General features: G+C 39.5%; 1 protein-coding gene across 14 annotated transcripts in view; it reads left to right on the forward strand.

The window, feature by feature from the left end:
• KCNMA1 (potassium calcium-activated channel subfamily M alpha 1) overlaps positions 1-21,940 on the forward strand; it is a 510,997-nt gene that overhangs the window by 309,166 nt on the left and 179,891 nt on the right. For all 14 annotated transcript variants that reach the window (XM_075109777.1, XM_075109780.1, XM_075109788.1 and 11 more), the window contains exon 5: positions 1,688-1,799. In XM_075109777.1, the coding sequence (XP_074965878.1) occupies positions 1,688-1,799 (112 nt within the window). The remainder of the gene's footprint in view (positions 1-1,687; positions 1,800-21,940) is intronic.

Below are 21,940 nucleotides of genomic sequence, written 5' to 3' on the forward strand. Positions count from 1 at the left end.
CCAACTATGTGAGAACTCAGCCTGCAAACTGCTGATGAAGGCTGAGCTCAAACTGAATGAGTTAGCACGTAATCAAGCAGTAGGGTCTGGCAGAGATACGGCAAGTCTGGAAGTAATCCTTCTTTGGAAGCGATAGAATTACGCTAGTGCTTCCAGAAGAAGGTGACATCTCTTCAAGCATGATAGGATTGCTTCTGTAATGAAATGGGCTTCTATTAGTCGCTAATTACCTAAATGAATAACTATGAAATTAGTAACTATGAAATACTTCCATAGAAATGGCCATTAGAGTCAACAGGCTTTATTTTTATTGGTGAATAACACACTTTAACCTTTTTGAAAGCCTAAAGGTTGTGCCCTGATAACGATAAAATGCCGGTTAGAACATATATTGCAGGTTGTGAAAATATGTGATCTGATGTCTTAAAAAGCTTTTGCTTTCAAGTATTCGGACTCCTCCTAAATTCACCAGAAGGAAATCGAAAGCTTCTTCTGAAACTGGATATTTTTGTTCTGTTTTCATGCTGGAGCGTTGATATTGAGTAATATAGACTAACAAAGTGTCAATTTATTTTTGGCTTTAAGTCGTCTCTGAGGCAAATGCCGCTCATGTTGTCCGTCTTCTTTTTAAGTGTGGTTTCGACATTCAGACATCAGTAGAGCCCGCTTTCCAATATTTTATCTGGGATTCCAGCAAAGTTGGTCTGCGCCATAAATGTTTTCTGTTAAAACTTTAAGTTAATTCTAAAGCAAGGAGATAAAGTGGATGAAATAGTTAGAGATTGTCAGTATTTGCTTTGGAAGAAAGACAATCAATATTGTCTGAAATTCAAAAAAAATACACACACTGTTTTGGAATATGTTAGTCCAAGGTTTAAGACTTACGTGAGTGAAATGAATCCATTAAATATCTTACTGCTGCGCTGAAATTTTATATTTATTTATATATTTAGCATTCATATTTATATGAAGCACGTGTTTTAATTATTACTTGAATGTGAATAGTAGTTTGGCCTGATTTAAGTACATAGATGAATAGGCAGGTTCAAACTCTGAGGTCCTTGGCGTCTGAGTTTGCTGGCTTCCAGGGCTGATTTCGTAGTCAGGAGAGAGAAATGACCTTATCCATGGCACAATTTGAGGGACTGAAGTCTGCTGCAGTCCTGAATTATGCCTTGTAGGAGTCATCTCCCGGTGATTACCTCTGGATAGGATGATAATGGGACTCTCTGTAAACTGTCATGTATTTAGAAGCCTGTGAACAGCAAAGACGTGGTGAGACTTGTACCGACGTGTTTGGTGTGCTAGAGCAACGGTGTTATGCTTTGAAATATGTTATACTTACCTACGCTTTTCTAATATTACTGATACACTGTTAATAAATGTGGGGAAAATGTTTTTTAGCACAAATATTACAATTCATCATATAAATGATCTGTCGCTTTAGTCAAACCTTCTATTTTAACATTTCATTTTAGTTTAACCATTCATGGTTATCAAGCAATGCACAATACAGACTTCTTTCCAGTGAGACATGTTTAGTCTGGACTGACCTAAAACATCAGTTACTTCTCCACTAACTTCAGAGTTTAATATTTTATAATGGAAGATATTGCACAGACTTGCAGCCACCGTGAGCATAATCTGACTCTTTCATCCCTTCCCCTCTTTTTTTCTTTTTTTCCAGTTCATAGCAGCCAATGACAAGCTATGGTTTTGGCTAGAAGTTAACTCAGTAGTAGATTTCTTCACGGTCCCTCCGGTGTTTGTGTCAGTATATTTAAACAGAAGTTGGCTTGGTAAGTAAAATAGTTTTTCCTTTTAATAACTGTTCGAAAAATGCTTAAACTTTGCACATTTTGATGGAGAATTTCTTCGTCTTGTGGCATCGCGTAAGCAGAAGAATGGTACCAAAGCTGGTTTTACAATGAATTTGTCATTTCAGCAGGCAGGTGGGTTGTGTCAGAAAAAGCACTTTCTAAGTCCATTTTGTTCTTGATTCATTAATATAATCTCCTACTCTAAGTGGTGGTGAACTCCGGCTTGGAACTTCTGTGTAACATGAGGCTGTTTTTTTATAAAACGGTGAATTTGATGTAATTGTCTCGGCTTACAACCTGAACAGGTGATCCAGGCCAAGTATTCACTGAACTGGGTTGCCATGAATCATTGTCAACAATATCAACCCCTTTTCTTCACATTTTGAGCGATATAGCTAAATTTTAAATCAACTGAAACAACAGATTTGGAAGAATTGTTTAGACACTTACCGGGCTTAAAATTTGTGTAGGGCTGCTGGGAATGCGTTAGGAAAGAATATGCCACATGAAAAAGGGAATGCAAAATGAAGCAAAGCAGACAAAAGAAATCAATAAAGAACATCCATAATGTGGGATATGAAGTTTCTCGTGCAAACTGCATATTCTCAAAGGTCAAATTTTGATGAAGGACAAAACTTGGGAGTTTTTATTCTGGGGGAGCTTCCTAAAAATGGCGTACTTTGTGAATGTCTTCGGACAGCATATGAAACCTCGTGGTTCGAGGGTGCATTTCTCCGGAAATACAGGCACTCGTTGTCCCTGAAAACTGAAGCATGTGTTGCATGGAAAGGAAAATAAACAGAGGATCTTTTATAGTGTTATAATATTTTCAACTTGATACAGAAGTGCAAAGATGCCAAAATTATTAGTTACTTTTGTATGAAAAGAGATTAATAACCGTATAACCACGTTAGAGTTCATGCTGTATGCATCAGTGGTGGTTAGTATGCCAGAGAAGAATGCAGTAAAAGAGCAAGAAAAGATCACTACAGAACCTCATATCATTCCTGCCTTCATCGCATACTTCTGTCGTGTATGTAAAACGAAGTAATGCTTTTTGAAGGAGACAATGTCATGCAGCTCCATGTTTTGATAGGAAATAAATAAAAAAAAAGAAGGTATCAAAACAAAAACCAAGTTTGTGCTTAAAAGAGAATTGCTGATTTCACTAGCTAAAACTTAACGCCAGATCCTTTGCATTATGTTAATTCAAACGGGCTGCGTTTTCGCACTTGAATGTGACATATCAGAGCTTCCCAGAACTTTAAGACTGAAATCACTGGAGATGAAGGCTATCCAAGAGCAAAACCTAGAGTAACAGGATCTATAGAAAAGGAATATGAAATGAGAAAATTCTGCAAAACGGCAGAATTTGGGAAATGAGGCAGAGATAACGATTTGAGATGAATACCCTTTGTGAAAGTGACTGCATGACTGACTGACTCGTGGAGACAGAGCAATCTAACAGTGCCGACGGGAACAGTAAGGGTTGCCCATTTAGCAGTTTCTGCAGGATTGTTTTTACAAGATTTATGTCATTTTGCAGAGTTAAGCATCGTACTTATATTTATTCGTAGGGTTGAAGGGATTTCCATCGCTCTTAATTACACCAATATCACTTTTTATTAGTTTCTTGTTTATAGTCCCTCTTTGCCCGTTTTCTCACAGAATCCTCCAGAGACATTCATCACCTGCCGAGGCACAGAATTATTTTATTTTATTATACTTTTTTAGCGTAGTCATCTTAGGAGTGATATATTTACAATGTTCGAGCATTGCCCCTACTTCCACCGTGTTTATTCCAACGGTGTTTTCACTTTAGGGAAAACCATCCTTAGTGAAATAATTCACTAATTAAAAAACGTGAATTATTGGGGTCCCTGATATAGCTGTAATTTAGATTGGCAAATTATTATTTTCAGTTGCTGTGATGAAAGATTTTTTTTTTAAGCACATACACTGAAGTGTTTTAATGAAGGTTGTCCGTTCATTTGTACCTTTTAAAGAGACGGCAAAGTTCACTCTGCCTCTGTGGAGCTCAAATACTTCGGACGTACTTGTGGGTAATACAGTGGCAGCACTGTGTGAGTGGCGGGGGAGGGAGGGTGTTTGGACCACGTTATTTACAGTTTCAGGTTAGATGACAGCTTTTCCTTTTTTATAATTTTTGCAATTGAGAGCTCCTTGTGCGGAGGGCGATGCGGAACACGTGCGTTCTGCTTTCTGCACCAAGAGCCCCTGTGGAACCGGGAGGTCAGCTTTCTAGCAAGGCAAGTTAAATAGGGGGTGCTTAACGATAGGCAATGCGAAAATCATTTAACCGGCTCAGACTTCAGTGTAGTCAGTGTTACTGATTCAGCAGGATTCCTTCATATACCTAAAATTTCAAGATCGTTTAGGAGCCCAAATACAGCACATTGTCGGAATTTATTGTGCGCCAGGGTCTTTCCAGTTTATTTCCCTGTTGGTTCATGTAAGTCAGCTGTGCTGAATTCATCTCGGTGCTAGACAGAACGAAAGTCACCAGAACGTGGCTCCCTGAATTCCCCATTTCACAAGAACTGTCGTGGTTTAGCTAACTGACAACAAAGGAAGTACTAACACATGATTTAAACACTGTTTAAAAAACCCAAGCCATCCTAAATGAAAAATAAACTTTGCATTCGGAGAATCAAACACTCACGGAAAGATGTGAAGTGTAGCAGAGGACACGTGGTCCGAATATATCGTCTTTTAATGTACTATAGTGAAAAGCCAGTGGCTTTTTCCTTTTCTTATGCTAGTTCAGAAATGCCACTCTTCAGCTTTAATATAACTCTTAGCATGGGAAGCCTTCTGCTTTCCCCACTACTCTTTTGTTTTCGGTTGGTCATGAAATGTATTTTTGTAGCTCAAAATGCTGTATGTGAATGAAATTTTCAATCAGAATTCACAAAGGGTGTTGTTTCGTATCTAATCTTCCACCTAGATTCCAGTATGGAAACAAAATTCAATAGGCAAGAGGGATCAGATGACACTTTTCCATCAAACTCTTTCCAGGAAGGGTAGGGTGTTCACTCTCCGATGTACAGCTGAAGGCACAACAGCACTTTAAACCTACCAAATGCCAAATTTTTAGGTTTGCTAGATCCTTTAGGAAGGATTTCTGGGGTATCATTTTGGCTAGCATAGGGTAGTGTAAGAAAAGGAAGTACATGAGCAGAATCCAGCTGGCGCAATAATAATGTACATATTATTGAAAGATTGAGGGGGGGAACAGAGAAAAGGAAGAAAATTTTAATGAATCTGTAATCCAGTGATACACATTGCTTTGACAGTCGCTATAAAAATTTATTGTGCATTGACTTCAAACTGTACAGATACAAACACCAGACGCTCATTCCCATCTAGATCCCCTTGACGTTTTCCGACGCTGTTTCGCACACAGGAGCGTTTGTGCAGATACTGACACGTACACTAAAGCTGTGCTTTATAAAATAATAAGGATTTCTTGCACAACACTGCACAAGAAACGTTCTTATAAAGATAGAAGGATAGATGGAGGCTTCTGTGGAGTGGAAAGAATCTTCCAAAGGGAAGATTGATTAAGAGAGAGGGTGGAGATTCTGGTGCTTGAGTTTTACAGGGAATTTTGACAGTTAATTTCCATCAAATGATTTCAGTGCATTGCTGAGTCTGGATACTGTCTTTGCAGTTTACGTGAAGGTAGGCTAAAAAGGTGGTTGGAGGAAAACAAAAAATTTGCAACGGGAGAAATAATATCATGGTAAAACTAATTTTTTAGCACGAAGTTGTCATGCTCCGAGTATCGTACCGAAGTTTCAGATTCAAATCTTCGTTTCTCTGGATAGCTTGCAGCCTGCCACGTTGGAGAGCCCTGCAACAAATGAGCACCTTTCAGTCGTATTCAGTAATGATTTACAAACCCTCTACACACCACTTAAAACTGATAGCGAAGGCACTTCAGATAACTGAAATGCTTTTTATCATGTACTTGTATGCCTCTGAAAAAGGAAATACCTTTTTTATGAGCAGACTGCGTTGGAATAAATCGCCTTGACAGGATGGTATTGTTAGAGGAAGATTAAACATGTAAAATATGATCTTGGCTTCACATTTACAAGTACACGCGAATGAGGAACAATCAGCCTTAGGACTACAGTGATTTAAATAAAGCCTAATATATGGATTTGATAGTGTCTCATATTATTGAATCAAAGAAATTAAAGATAGAAAAGGTCTATTAAAGAATCCCATCTCCTTTTCATGACCACGTGCTTTCTGTGCTTTGTCAATTCTACTGTACAAAATTTCAAGCATTGGAAACTGTTTGATTTCTAAGAGATTCTATTATCGGGAAGATTTTTTTCATCATCCTTCTTCTCTGACATCCCCTTTCGTCTAGGCTGCTGCTGAAGCCGTGTTATTTTTTCAGAAAAGGATTCAAAATTTACAGTGGGAGAAGGAAGACAGACCACAGATGTGAACGTAAATGCACAGCAGAGGGAACAAATCTCGTTGTGTGCTGATTAGCGCAGTTTTGGAGAAGGGGGCATCCTTTTTTCCAGTCTTTTCTCAGATTCTGTATCAGACATCTCAAGTAATTTTGGATGAGGCTTGTGGTCTCAGTATCAATTCCTGGTCTGAGAAGACCGTTTCCAATATCTCTGGTAGACATTCAGCTGTTTTTGTGAGCTGGAGAAGGAAATTGATTTCCCTCAGTGGGAAGAGGTAGATGGCTTTGGAGAAAAAGCAGCGTGCCTTACTGAGATAGTTAAGCTGACGGTGTGAATGCCTCTTGGCCAAGTGTGCTTCAAGATGAAGCTTTAGTCAAAAACATCTGACATGAAAACAACATTTGCTTCGATTTGTAGACCTTTTTTGCCATACCCTCTACAGAACAGCTCAGCCTGAAACCATATTTGAATCTGCAGAGCCATACTCCTTTTGGAAACTGTATATCTTTTAATGGAACTTAGCCGTACCTTAGTTATGCTGACACAAAGAAGAGCTCTGATAAATAAATTGTAGGGGTACCAGTGTGAGAGAAGAATTCTGAGCTCCAACATTTCCTAATTATTTACTGTCTTTTGACGCATCCACAGGTCTCAAAACTATCCCTTTCTTAGCACCTTAAATCTGCAATCACTTGCGATGCTTTTGTTGGTTAAGTATTGTGCATTTCCGCCATCTATTGGCGAAAACTTTGAACACACATCCAAATTCTACAATATTTCCTACAAAGCTAGTGTATTTTGTAGAGCTTTAAAGCATTTTGTGTCATTAGAAGTTCTTTTATATATAATGGAAGCTAAATTCTGTAAAATTTCCTAGGAGAACTGTGTTTTCTGTATACGTGCATGCGCACTACTTCTCTGTGCAGTAACGTTTCTTGGGATGTTTCAAATGTTGATGATCTTAAAGGTCTTTTCCAACCTAAGTGATTCTATAATAATCTCTGATTCTGTAATAAATGCCTTCAGACAGGTATCAGAATGGATTTAATGAAAATAGCTCTGAACACTCAATCTGCTTGGTGATTTGTCAATAATATGTCATTGAACGGCCTGGATCCACATTTGTATTATATTGAAGACAAGAATTTTTTCTAGGTACCTTAATCAGTTCAGTTTTCACAGAGCCATGTACATTTGGGCAGGGTAGCAGCTAAAGTCATACTTCAGGCCTTTGAGTTGTTCAAAATTAAAAGCAAAAGGTAACCTTGTGACAAATATGTGTTTGTCATAACATCCATGACCAATTCTTATGAATATTGTTGCATGCAAGTGTGAAAATATGCTGCTTCTCTCTCTTCTGCTGATGAGAAGTCCAACAAGTCAGCCAAAAGGCACCGGAGCAAGAGGAGAAACGCCAGGGCAGTACTGGCCCCAAGCGGCGTTAGTTCCTGTCCTTCAGCTGACATTCATAGAAACGGTGTGCTTGCTTCTCTACGCCCCTGAAATCAAAGTACACTGGAGAATTTCAGTCACCTTCTGTTCCCGGCCTACCACTGTCTGTGAGCGGTGCTTAGCACTGCGTAGAAAACTGACCCTGAATTCATCCTGTTTTCTGTTCTGCTCTTGCTGGGAGGGGCTGTAGGTAGGGGGGTGCCTTGATTTCTCCTGTCTGAATGAGTGGCAGGCTTAGCCCCAGAGCAGTCATACTCTCTGACCACTGAGGAGCTATTGCAAGCCAAGGTCATAGCTGATACCAGTTATATTGCTTTAAATAAAAGTGCTTCCTGGTTTATCTGGCTGCCTGGACTACTTTGACTTCTTGCATCTTTTCTCCGTCTCTCTCCTTCTGAGAGGAAAAACTTGACTGAGCAAGAACGCATCTTCAGTGGGAAAAAAAATTCCAGTCTTAAGTTTAAAATTACCTATAAACAAATGCGTGTAGTTCTTTACCACCCCCTTTACACACGATCCCAAGCCCTGCTTCTCACTAGCTTGTTCTCTTCATTATCAAGCATTACATCCCGTAGTATCATTGGTTAACTTTATTAGCGTTGATTTCACTTTTCCTCTAGAATATTAATAGGATTAAATAACTTAAGGTCAAGAACACATCTCTGACAAGACTCCCAGGGAAGGCGTGCCAGATTAATTTCAAGACTTATGGGTTCTTGGTCCATTTAATGAGTGCCATGGCAACGCTGAGTAAATTACTTCAGTATTTATGGCTTTATCACTCAAACATGACATTTAATGGCAAAGCTAATGGGATAGGTTGTTTTTCTAATAGGAATACATAAATATAATTCTTTATCTTGACCACGTAATTGCTTTGTAGTAGAAGTCTTTGTTTTGTCTGAGATTGATTATGGTTCCTTCTTTTAAACATCTGGAAATAACTTTCACTTTCTTAAGTATTTCTGGAACTTCTATCAACTATTTGTGCCAGACTCGCTAAAAACCAACATGAAGTAGTCCACAGAGTGAGCTTTTCAAACTATTGGTGGTGAGTTACCCAGGCGTGGCGACTTAAAAACATCTGGCTTCGAGGGTGTGTTTATTAGTATTCTCCTTAGTGCTGTTAGGAAGACAAGCACGCCATCGTTACATGATTGGCTTTTCTCAGTTATAAAGTAAAATCTATACGGGGCACTTATGCCTTTTCTCCATTATTAATGGAATGTCCACCATGCTGCTTGTGACAGAACGCTGCAATTAAAACGCGTTTTATTTGCAATGCGGTAAGTCCGTGGTTGGTTAACGTACGTCATAAACGCTTTCTTCTTCTGGAAACTTGATGTTTTAAAATACAAAAAAAATACATGTTACTATTTTGGACTTCTGGTGGGGTCGGTTGGTTTGTTCGCTTCTTTCCCTTCCCTTCCTGCTCATCTCCACCCCCCAAACAGTAACTGTAATCAGTATTTTAATTTAAACAGCCTAAATCAGTAATAAGTATTTTAATTTAAACAGACTAAATTTGAATTCCGTAATCACTTTTTCTTTGTCTGCCAAGATGATGTCATGTAGACAACCCTCCCTTCAACGAAACGCTCTTCTATTCATTTGTGGTTATAATATTTAGAACTTCTAAAGGTGGATTAATATTCTTCAGCGTACGTTTTTCAGGTAGACATGGTGTAAACCAAACTTTTTATTTTCCACATGAGGTATAGAAAGAACCGTAAGCAGCTAGATTTTACATTATCTGATATACCCAAATTGTCTGTTGGCATCTTTGTTCTGTTTCATGTTTTTTCTGGATCCGTAAACGTTCATGGTCACAGTCTGCCGAATTTAGCGATTCAGAAACACAGAACTGTCCTTTTGGTATAGAGGGACTGCTAAGTTCTGAATAGTTTATAATAACAGATTTTAACTTTTTCACTCCTATTTCATTCAGTCAGTCCCACTAGGATGGTAATAGGATGGTAATAACAAGTATGTGGGATTTATGTGGAAAAATAAATCACTGCAATTCCTCTTAATCGAAGGGGGAAAAAATGCAAACAGTTTGCATTTTTGGGGAAGTGTTTATGTAATTTTCTTTTCTCCATATCCCTTCTTGTCTAATCAAAATATGTACTCAACATCTGGATGTTATGTGAAAAAACACTCTAGTGTTTTCTTTCTATTCTGCTTTTTATTATCAGTTTAATTACTTTATGACTGCTCTTATATTCTCTGGTGGTTTCAGTGGTCTTTCAGACTCTGTGATTAAGTCCCTTCTGCTCAAACGAAGGCTACCCAAACTGTGCAGTTTTGTCTTTAATGGAATAATGTTCTAAAAGAAGAAAACCCTTGCCCTCAGACTGCTTAGGCAACCCAGAATTCACTTACCCTGTCTTCTGGCATTTGTATTCCTTTGCGTGAGAGGCATTTAAAACTGCTACTTGTGTCCAAAAAGATCATTGCATTATTGTTAGTCGGGTGCTTTGCAGGTTCCCCTGAGCTACCTACAGCATGGAACTAACCTCAATCGCAATAGGAGAGAGAGGGTTATTTTTTTTATTTAACTAATTGTTTCTTAGCTTTAAAAGACAGCTGAAAGACCAGTTGAAAATAAAATGTCATGTCTTGGCTCCAAGATAGTACGTGAACTTGTACAGCGCCTTGTAAGCATTCAATCTATTCACTATACATTATCCAGTAGTTTTACCCCCGGTATCTTCTTTCACTGATTTCTTGGTAACTGTTTTCTTAATACATTGATTCTGAGTAATGCTGTTGCGGAGTGTGATCTAATCAATACCTACATAAGCCCCAAACCAGAAGTCCTTATACCTAGAAAATGAGATTTTTATATTCTGGTGATTTTAACATAAATTTTATGATTTCTGGTGACTGTTTTGGGGCTTTAGCTCACTTTGTATTTCTAAGCATTCAACTTCTGTAATGCAGCTTAAAGGATTTCTCTTATCTTCTAAGTCCTGGACTAAATATACTGAGATGTCCACGTAGCTCTCGTTAATTCAGCATCAGTTGTCTCGTGTGCCCTGCGGTGCACAAGGCTTGGTTCGTGTGGAATTAAGAAAAGATGCATTATGCAGTTTAAGTAACTTTAAAAACCCCAAACAAACCCCAAACCTAGCCATGTTCCTCCTGACCTTTTTGCAGGACTGAATTAGTCATGAGAAAATCCTGTTGAGGATGGAATTGATATGAGCTGATGCAAAGATAGTTGGGATCTCACTAGGAGGAGCAGAAGTTAGGGATTCGGTACGAGACTTTAGAAAGTTCATGTGGTGGCTGTTCTTACCGAATATCAGAGCGCTCTGAATGAATTTATGTGCTCAGCTGAGACTGGAGGTTTATATAAACCAGATCGTTCATATCCTTTCAATAATCTTTTAGCAATTCCTTTGCTCGACTTTATATATAGGATTCTAAGAAAAATCAAGAGAGGATTTGATTAAGATTTTCACTCTTTTTATAATTCCAAACTCAAAAGGAGAAACGTCATTATTTAGATGCACTGCTTGGCCATCACCTGATAGGCCAAAACGCACGGGGATTAGGTAAGGTTGCTTCTTGTCCTCTGTGCTTCGGGTATCGATATGAGCAAAATTCCGACCTCCCTGCTTTTGCGACCTTTAGAAGTAGCAGCTGGACGGGTAATAGTTTGTAACAAGGCTACGTCCCTCCTCAGCCTCTTCCTTGATCCGCTGCTCCGTTTTTGCAGTTGCAGTAATTTGCCATACAGAGTCAGGTGACGTGCGGAGAAGGAGAATTCGGGATCTAGAGACGAGTGTTCCTCCAGCTAAAGTATTTCAGGCTTTTCCTGAGGTTTGGGGCTGCACGGTGTTTATACCATCTGGCAGAGTTGCATGGAGTATTGACTTAAGTCAAGAAAACAGTATCTTCCGCACTTTGCCACTTCTGTCACTTGTTTCACATCACTTTTTTGAACACCTGAGGCTCTCCAGTTCTGTGTTTATAGTGTCCATCCTTACATTACGCAGCTTATTCTTGATTCACTGCTGACCCCCAGGCATTTAGCATTCATTAACCTTGTCGTCACCTTCAGCAGCGTTTAGTATCGTACTATCTCAAATTCTAAAGAATGCAATAGAAACGCAGCAAAGACCCAGCCCGTAAATGGAAGGACATTCCTCTGCATCACAAGAGTGTCTCTGAAGTTATTGCCTCCTCCGCGACTGCCTGCCCTGCAGTGCCGTACCTGGTGGATTGCCGGCAAGGCGTTGCCAATAAAGCCAACGATGCTCAGAGGGCAGTATTTGCGTCCTCCTTGTGCGTGTGTGCTTTTGGATATTGCTCCTGCTTTTCCCAGTTTCTTCTGTTCCAGGAACTTTTTAACATGGAGCAGTGTTAAATAAGCTGCCACTAAACTTTGGGGTGCACTTTTTTTTCACTCAGGCATTTAGCTTTTAACTCTTTTTCACAAAATCTGTACATTGTGTTTGCAAATTTTATATAGGCTTAGTTATGAAACATTTCCCTCTGAATCTATCTACCAATCTTACTTCTCTGGTTTAATATGTATAAAGGGATATGAAGCCAAAGAATTTTAATTTTCTTGGTATTTTAAGTTCCAACTATCTAAGTTTATCTTGTCTTCCAAATTGCACAGGCATTTGCCAGAACTAGGCTTTTTCTTATGAAATCTGTCTTGCTGCTACTTCAGGTCAAAAGCTGAAATACTGGAAGAGCAGTCGGTTTGACTCTGTCAGCTCTTCTGTTTGCTGCTAGTGAAAATATAGGAGATGGCAGATAAAGATCAAAGATACAATAATGCGCCTTTTAATTTAAAAATAGCATTTCAACATAGAAAAATGTGGTTTTCCACATAAGTAAAACTTATAGTATATAAAACATTTTTTTTTGTTTTTCGAAAGCCATTTTCTTGTTTCAGTTAAGCGGTTTATACAGGGAAATTATTTTGCCTTCTTTTTAAAGCAACTTCTATAAAGTAAGGCAGATGGAAGCGTGTTCTGCAGGGGCAGGTCTAGTACGCAGCATTTTGTCCAGCATTATTCTTTAAGGAGTGCTGTTTTTAATAAAAATAATAATATTTTAGCATCACTGTGGAGGTTTAGCTGAAAAGAATCGGCCATTTAGTATCTTAGCTGTCGAGTTCAGTTTCAAGAGGTTTTGCATTCAGGTCGGGATATCTGGAGGTGATAATCCGCGTTACCGAAAGGAGAATGTTGTTGTCCCTCGCAAGCAAAGATGACCGAGACCAAAAGGGTTCAACCTACTGCATCATGAGACCTCTGAGGTACTCCGAACTCTCCAGTCGTTATTTCTCCATTATCACCTCGTTGCTCTGCTGCTCAGTATAAATAATCTATCAGCTTGATTGTCTTCCTAATTGCTGGTTATGTTTTTCTTCGATCAGCCCCTTGCTGTGCGGAACATTTTCCTTCAGAACCGTACGAGGTTTGGCGTACAGGCGTGCTCATGCTGCGCTGCAGGATGCGCTGGTTTCTCTTCAATCGCCATGCGCCCATCAGTTGACGCCAACCTCAGTCATTGTTCAACGTGTCGTGTGCTTGAAGGCGTGGGTTAAGTTGATGCTAGACTTTGGGGGTCTGCAGATGCGTACCTCCGTAGCCCAGCAGAAAGGTCTTTTCTTGCTGTGAGCCGGCTGTAAGGTAGCGGCCACGGGTGGCGTTGCCACTGTGTGCTGATGTCGGGGGGAATGTTATTTGCACGTTGAATCAATTTGCTCGCTTTCACATAGTTCTGCTCTGGGATGCTTTTCTCTGAGGTAAGTCAAGTGAGTCAGTGAAGGTCAAGGGTGTAATGCCTCTTCAGCCTCGTGACGGAAGAAGAAATAATCACAGTGGGACAAATATAAAACCCTAATATGATTTGAATGCATTTCACAACCTTTGTATTGATTCTTTTTTCAAAATTCAACCTTTGCGGCCCTTTTCTGTTCAACACCCAACGCCCTCAGCTGCCATTGAAGTTCTAAGTCCTATAGGGGTTCTTACCCATGTCCTGTTACATAAAGGCTGCTGTGGATAATAGATATGATATCGTTTAGAAGTTCACTTTTTAATTATGTGCTTACATGATGAATTATGTATGTAATAAATGAAGACAAATATTATCACCTATGAACATTTGTATTGTGTATATACAAATTTTATATAATTTATTTAAAATTCAGATACTTATGAAAGCATAGTCAATGAAGTGTGTAGTAATGGCTAGATATGTGGTTAGGACAATGCTAATTCTTAAAAGGTAATTTTTATAGGGGTTACTTAGCGGGCGATACATATCACGGTGGCGAGGCAGTCAATGAACATCTGAGTCTCGACATGTAAAATGTTGCAAGTATAAATTCAAATGAGACGGTATAATTGGTAAAGGAAATAGTGCAATCCCGGCTTTTATCTTCTATAAAATTCCATATTAACCCTGAATTTGGATTCTTTTGCATTGTTTCATTTTCCTTCCTATTGTGGGCAAAGTGTAGATGTCAGCACTGTAAAAGCAGAGACATCTCGAAAGTAAAACCAAACCAAGCTTCGCCTGCATTCTCTCATGCTCATTCTTAATGTCAAAGTTCATCTAAAGGAAGTGATCCACAATTACACAAGGTGGGTCATGTAAGAAATATGTTGCATTCAGCGGGAAATAGTAAATAATACATAGATTTAGAGGAATGGCATCTTCTAGGAAAGCACAGACACCTCATTTTCCAGGCACTGGTTCTAACCTACTCTGAGAGCACAAAGAATCTTCCCCGCATATTCTTGGTGATTCAGTACCATTGCCCTGTTAGTGCAAGCGTTTGCGTGCTCTTGAAACTCGCTGAGAATCTGCTTCTCAGTAGGCAGATCACGGACAGGTTCTTCTGTCTGACATGCACTTGAAATGGGGAGTTTTAAGTGCTTCTGCCTTGACTGGATTTGTTCTTGATGCAGCCTTAGTGCTGAATTGGCACTTGCGGTTCTCAGACTTTGTATTTAAACATGATCCAACACTGAACCGGTGAAGACTGCTTTTTAGTACTGGCATGGGGTGAAATAGGGGATACTGATAAACAGTGAATGGGCCTATATGAGAGCTGTGTTTCCAAAAAGCAGTTAAAACACCATAATCTTTGACTTCTGTGAAATTTTATGCCTAAAACTTTAATCCGAGAGCTAGTGTGAACTATTCTGTTTGCTGTTATTACAGTATAAATTTAAACCATGCGCAAGGAAGCATTCTCTACATCAAGTAAAAGGGCATCGCGACTCTTGGACAGGCAAAAATATTTTATGAAGTTTCTGGTCAGAAAACTTTTCTTTTTTTAATTGCACTTGGATCATAATCACATAGAATTTGGTGGTGTAGAATTTTCATAATCTGTTTTTCATAATATATCTGCTAATATCTATTCTTTAAATATTTGCTTTGAGCGATTCAAAGGCTAAAGAAGGTTCGGTGGCTGGGATCCATTATATCGTACGAGTTGATTAGAACTGAAGTATTTGACTCCTTTTCAAGTCTCGTTTCGTAGTACGCTCATCGTTTCTTTGGCAATTACGGCCCGTGCCTTGTGACTCACAGGAGCAAAGACGGGCAGAATTGCAAGTCTTTTTTTAAACCGTTGTCCTGCAGCATGAGTCAGGGTTTAGATCTGGCCTTTGTCCTTCCTTTGCCTTTGTTCTTATCATTTGTCCTACCCCACGGTTACAGCCTCAGAATAGCATATTCCTGATTTTAGTGCAGTTTGTTCCTGATGAATGCCAGGGAAAATTATACAAGATGCTAACTTGTCATTCTTCAGGAAGTGAAACTACTGTATATTCAGTTGTAATGGGCTCTTCTAAAAAACAAACCCCACGTTTCCAGCCTTCAGTGCCAGCCCTCTGCAAGGTCAGCTTGCTGAGGTGCAGCCTCTTGTTTCAAGGGTCATCTTGGTTTTAGTAGCATCATCAGTAAAGTGGCAAATTAATTGATTCTCCAAAAATCAAAGAATTAAAAAAAGCATACTTTTCATGCTTTTTAAATACGGTCTTCAGTATCTAGAAAGGATTATACAACTGTAAGATTAAAAAAAAAAAAACAGAAAAGTGAGAGATTAATAAATTCCTTTTCTCCCTAGCTCTGTTATCCATGAGGTAAGTATGAATATTGTTTATCCTTCCCTTCACGCTTCCAGCCTTTCGTTAAAAATGGCACCACCATCAGTTTGGTGGGATAATACTTCCTTTATAAAATATGATGCTTAGAAGGTAATACACTCTGATTTTATGTAAAGATCTGCTATTCATTCACTACTGGCTGTACCTCTGCCTCTCTGACAGAATACAACACGGTCGTTGCCTGTAGCCGTATAAAGCAGCGAAGTTAACGTTAACGTATCTAGTGACTCTGTTATGGCCAGTGCCAAGCTTTCTGAAAATGGTTTAATATCTTAAGACTTTGAGACTGGGAGATAAAAAAAAAAAATCATGCAATTACATGCACTTCTTCAGGAATTCAAGCTTGGATCGTAACTTTACCTTCTAACTCATTTAGTGAGATTAATGAGCGGTAAGTGCCTGGCAGAATAGACCTTAGATTGATTGTTCTGGTGGTGTCGTCCCCCACAGACAATGCTACAAAGCTATACTGAAAAGTAGTTGCCGGCCAGCCTGTATAGATTTTATATTCAGACGCACCAGGTTATTTTTCTTTCTGCGAGTAGTACTTTTACCCTTTTTGAAATAGGACCAGTGAAAATTTTCAGGGCCATTTCTCGTAGAACTCGAGTTTCAGAAGTAGCAACCTGAAAGAGAGGACAGAGAGCATGTGGAACAGTCTGTGTTGCCTTACTGTAAGATAAATTTTAAGGTAATTTTCAAGGAGAGAGTGGTCACTGGATATAACAAAGTTATTTTTCTCTACAGCAGGTGTCTCCTTGGCACGCTTCCTTGTCTCCATGTTTTTTCTAGATTGTGCTTTTTCACGCAACTGTAAGCAGGTAGTATCCTACAAAAGCACCGCAGGTCGGTCACCCCTGTCTAACCTGTGCTCTAGAGGACCAAAATTTGATACCTGCTTCTACCTAACACATTGGGTGTCTATGCCAAAGATCTGCTCTTCCCTTGCCCTCTTGCGAGATGGGGTAGCAAGCACCTAATTCCTGCACAGCCGAAGGTAAAGCAGAGCCCAGCTGCTGAGAAGCCTTGCTTTCTTCTCCTGCGTATTTGACATTAGTTTCACATTTGGACGGACTTTGAAAGCAAGTTGTCATTTAATGGTCGCAATGCCTCCGTAACGGTATCTATCCATTTTTATGGCAAATTCAGGGAGGGCTGTGGAGTGATATGCGCCAAGGATATGCTTCTATTGAAAATATGGAAAACTTTACTCATAACATACTTTAAATAGCTTGGGTCTGTGGAAGGTACAGTAAGGTTTAATAAGACATCCCAGAGCCCTTTAGAACAGAATGAATGCTGATTAGTTTGGAGTGAATGCTTTGGCGCAGAGCGCACACATCTCTGGTGTTTCTGATAACACAGAGTTTAGGAGCTGTAAGTCTGCCTCATACCAGGAGACTGTCGACTGTGGCCTTCACAGAGGTGGGAAAAAGTCTAGAAACACTGGAAACGGTGCCGCTTTCCTAATGGCATCATCTTCATCTGCTGCTTTGGACTTCAGACTTTCACTCAGATGCTCATCTAAGCTAGATGATGGCATAGCGAAAAGGTAGTTTTCTTGACAATTGAAGAAAAAAATAATTTAGCCTACAGAGAACAATTTTCTGTAATCTAATTTTATATGTAAAATGAAAAATTTGGCCGAGGAATAGGTAGCTAATACAGGTGGTGGAGAACAGTACTCACTGACAACAAGAAGCTGTCTTGCATCATCAGAATATAGAACAAAATGCTAAAAAACATTGCATTGGAAAGCAGAAACTTCTGCACAGGAAAGGAATACCAACGTCTTTGGCTCTGTCTGCGATGGTGAGCAGTGCTTCTCAGCGCTACACGTCATCGTCCTGCTGCTGATGAAATTGAGATTAATATTTTTAACTCGTGGAACGGGTTTATTTTAGATTTATTTCCAGTTTTTTAACTTAATCCATGTTTTCAGATTTTGATGTAGGCAATGGGTTTAGCGGTGCACTGACAGAAAGAGGGAGAGAACTGATAAAAATCCGGCTACGCCAGGGAGCTGAGAGAGCTGAAGGAATACCGACAAAATACTAAACCCAAAATACAGGTTATGTAAACTAAACAGCTTGGCTCTTGCTATTTATTACTTGGGTTCTGTTTTCCTTTGGAGATGTTCCGGGCTCACAAGGTAAATGGATTCTACACCCAAACATTTGCTGTACTAAGTACAAAGTGCACTAATGATAGGTTTAAAATTGGATAATAGTAAGATTATAATGTTATTCAAGATGAAATACAAAAAGAAAGAAAAATAGTATGCCTTATATGGTAAAAAGTAAGTAGGACATGATTTCAGCTTGAGCTGTACAAGATGTGATTTCTAACACAGACGAGTGCTTACCTTGGTGAAGCCCTGCCGATTTGAGGGGAGTGATTTGAGCGCTCACAGACAAGTTCTATATACGTCTGCATGTGTATGTATAGAATCAAAACCTGTTCCCGCTAGACTCAGTGGAACTTCGCTGTTGTGGCCAGTGGGAACGCGACCAGGTTGTTTGTGAGAACGTAGTGTAAAGCAGTCGCAGGAGTGGTTTGCCTCCAATTCACGCCCTGCGTATTCCTTGAAATGTGAAATTTGTGCACACCGTCCTCCCCGTGTCTGTACTGGGCATCGTCACGCTTCCGTAGCATTTCCAAAACGCTTTGAGATCCTGTGTGTTTCCTATAAGCACACGGCGCAGTCTATTTTCGTGTCTGCTTTGCATTGTACCCCAGATGGCACGGATATATTTTTGGCATATACATCTTTGTGGCTCCTCTGGGCCCAAAAAATAGGAATGATGAGCATATTCCTTGAAATGAAGATAGCTTTTCAAGATGAAGTTCGTGTGTTATGCTCAAAGCAGGGCAGTTGACTAAGAAAGCACAACATACATTATGGAAGGTAATATCTCACATTTACATTTTATTTTAAAGAATTTTTTCTAACTGAATGGTAGCTGACTGAACAAAAACCCTGTTTTGTGAATATTCGCAGAGCAAGTCTGCTTGAGAGAACTAATGTGCTCTATTCTGTGTGCTCTTGCCCGAAGGCTAAATTGTTTTGGTGGGTTTTTTTTCCCTTCAGTAACATAGCTGTCATCAACTGGGATTAGATGAAGGCTTGTTGTGTGTGTGTGTTTTTTTTATTTCATCTGGGATAAATCCTGTAAGAGTCGGCTGATTATACGACCCCTGCCTCCTGCATACTAGCTTTAACTGGAAGACAGCTATGTGAAGTCGCCAAAGAAAATAACACACAGCAAACAATTCCCTTTATGCACGTGAACTACAACTGCACTCTTTACGAGAGTACCTGTTCATTCCAAGTGAACAGCATCACGTGTGTGGGTTTTGAATCGATAGGTGTGGTTCTTTGGTGTATCTGAAAGAAGCTTATGTGGTAATATCCGGATAGAAGATGGCTTTTAAGCTCTAATACATCATGGATCAGAGGAGCATCTGCACTGCCTGCCTGCTTCTGTGATTTGTTTTGTCCACCCAGTTTGCGATACCCGTAGTCTGTTTTGTGAGGCTGAGTTTTGTATTGGAAATAATCAGTTTGCTCCGTGCTACAGAAACGGACTGCATTACACTGAGTTATCTTTTGAACGCGTCCGACGTGCAAAGGTGAACTTTGCATTATCCTGTGTCCAGATAAAAAAAAAAATCTGCTTCCAAAGAGAAGTCCTGTTAAAGAAAGAACTCTGAGCTGTCTCTCCCCGTTGGTACTGACTTAGCAAAAAGAAGGGTAAACATATGACCGTCTTCGCTGATAGCGGATGCTGTGACTGAAGGCTGGACCACAATACTGATACGCGGTGCTCCTGACGCCGGAGATCCATAGTCATGATTCCCAGCAAGATCTTAGTCTACCACAGCCCTTCTGGGGGCACGCGAACAGAAACTTATAAAAGTACTAGAAGGCGTAAAAAATCGCTCGGAGAATTGTTCCAAAATGGATATCGTGTCAAAGGTGGCCATAATATCCCTGAAAAGGAAGAACGACATAGTTTTCGAAACTCCTTGGTATCTTGTTATAGGGTCGGCTCGTACTGGGGTAAGGTCCAACTCTAAACTGTTTGTGCAGAACTGTAGTTTGTGATTCTGTCTCTGGTGCTGGTGTTAGTCTTTTCTAAAAAGGTATTATATTTAATTTTTCTACTTCAGAGTAATACTACAGGATTTCAGTTGCTTTACAGGAAAAATTCCTTCCCAAACTCACATGTGCCAGCGTCTCTGATCCCTCATCAAACGGGTTCGGTATTCACGTAGAATCATGTAATCCAGTCTTTATTGAAGGATGGAATGTAATAGTCTGCGATGGTGGAGTTATTCAGAAATTACTTTTAAAACCGCTGTCGTTATTTTGACAGATGTAAAAGCTAAAGAAATATGCAGCAGAGTGCTTTATTAACAGGTCTCTGACACAGCACTGTTGGAAAGCAATTAGCGTACAACCTATGTAGATTCTGAACTTGACGCAGTTTAGCTCTCAGGGTTCATAGGGCATTGATTTTTATTCCTGCTGTGTGCTGTTTTCCCTGATTGTGCACTTGCATAACAGAGGCAGGGAAATGAATGAAAATATTTTGGCCGTGTTGCTTTCAAGGAGTTGCAGATTCATTTCCTCCTGTGGTATTTCTTCTCGTCGTTGTCTTTGAGCTTTCCTTTTCAAACCTACCTCCAGGGATTGGAATCTCAGGTTGCTCAATTGTCTTGTGTGAAGGAATTCAGGATGGGAACCTAAAAATTAGCCCTCCATTACATGCATCTCAGAAAAGGTTCTGATTTCCTAAATATGGATTCTGGTTTTTTCAGTCTTCAGTAAACCATATGGTCTTAATCTAATATAGGGTAGATGTAGCCATTGATAGGTTTGATAAAGATACCGTTCTGGTGAATGGGTGAATGGTTTGTCAGGAGTAGAAACGGTATTCAGAACCTCTGTGGACTGAACCCTTATACCAATATTCGGGATGTGCTATTGATGGAAAAAGCAACATATGGCGATAAGACAGGGATTATGTATCTCATTGATGAGAAATAATGTAATGCTTGATGGTGTTCTGGTAGATTGACCTCTCGTCTTGAATGAAGAAATACCCCAATTCCTGTTTCTGTTTTTAGAATGTCATTAATGACAGATAAGTTTAGTTGTTGTGATTTCCTCCTCTTCCCCTTTATAGATTTAAAATGGTAAATTGCCTTTTTGGGGGGTTTGTAGCCTGTGGGTAATCCTGATTGCTGCTGTACGTTAATCTAGCGGAAAGCATCAGTTCAGCCGAGAGACTGCAAAACTGTCTGACAGACAGGAAAATACCATATTTCAGCACCTTTAAGACTCTAAATTCAAATAAAGCTTAAAATAATGTAGGTTTTTTTGCTGTAAACTTTATAGAGAAAATAATTTCTTACTGTAATTGCATTGCTACCGGCACATAGTTCATTGATCGTGTTTATATCACCATTCTGGTCCAAAGCATCCATTTTACTGGGTCCTTAGTAGAGAGTCAGAAAGCAATCGCTGGAGAGTCTTTGCACCTCGCCGAACTGAACAAGCATGTAGTGAAATTAATTTAAATACTCCTGTTGTGTTCTAGATCTAGCCCAGAATTTCAGCTTAGCATATTGTTCCCTGTTGCACAGATCGTTGATTTCTGTCATACTAAAAACTGATTTCAAGTTTTTCATATCTAAATTCAGTGTATAGCATTTCAGGAGGCAGGCGTTCGATCTCTGGGAGTCAGGAGTTGTTGAGGGTTTTTGGTTGGGTGTGTTTGTTTTGGTTTTTTTTTTTAAAACAGATTCTAGGTTAAATGCTCAGAGTCGGAAGTAAAATTACACCACACATCTTATCCAGGAAATTACATAGTAAAAATAATACAGCATATTACACACGGATTTTACATTTTCAGTGGACTTTGAAAATGGTCTGTTAGCTGTATGGGAAACACCGCTAGCTAAACAAATATTGTCACAGTAAGAAAGTAGTCCTGTGGTATACATGGAGGCTCCTTTGAATCGTCATACCTACAACTCAAATTATTGT

The sequence above is a fragment of the Phalacrocorax aristotelis genome, chromosome 14, assembly GCF_949628215.1.
Source record: "Phalacrocorax aristotelis chromosome 14, bGulAri2.1, whole genome shotgun sequence".
In the NCBI taxonomy this organism is placed as follows: Eukaryota; Metazoa; Chordata; class Aves; order Suliformes; family Phalacrocoracidae; genus Phalacrocorax; species Phalacrocorax aristotelis.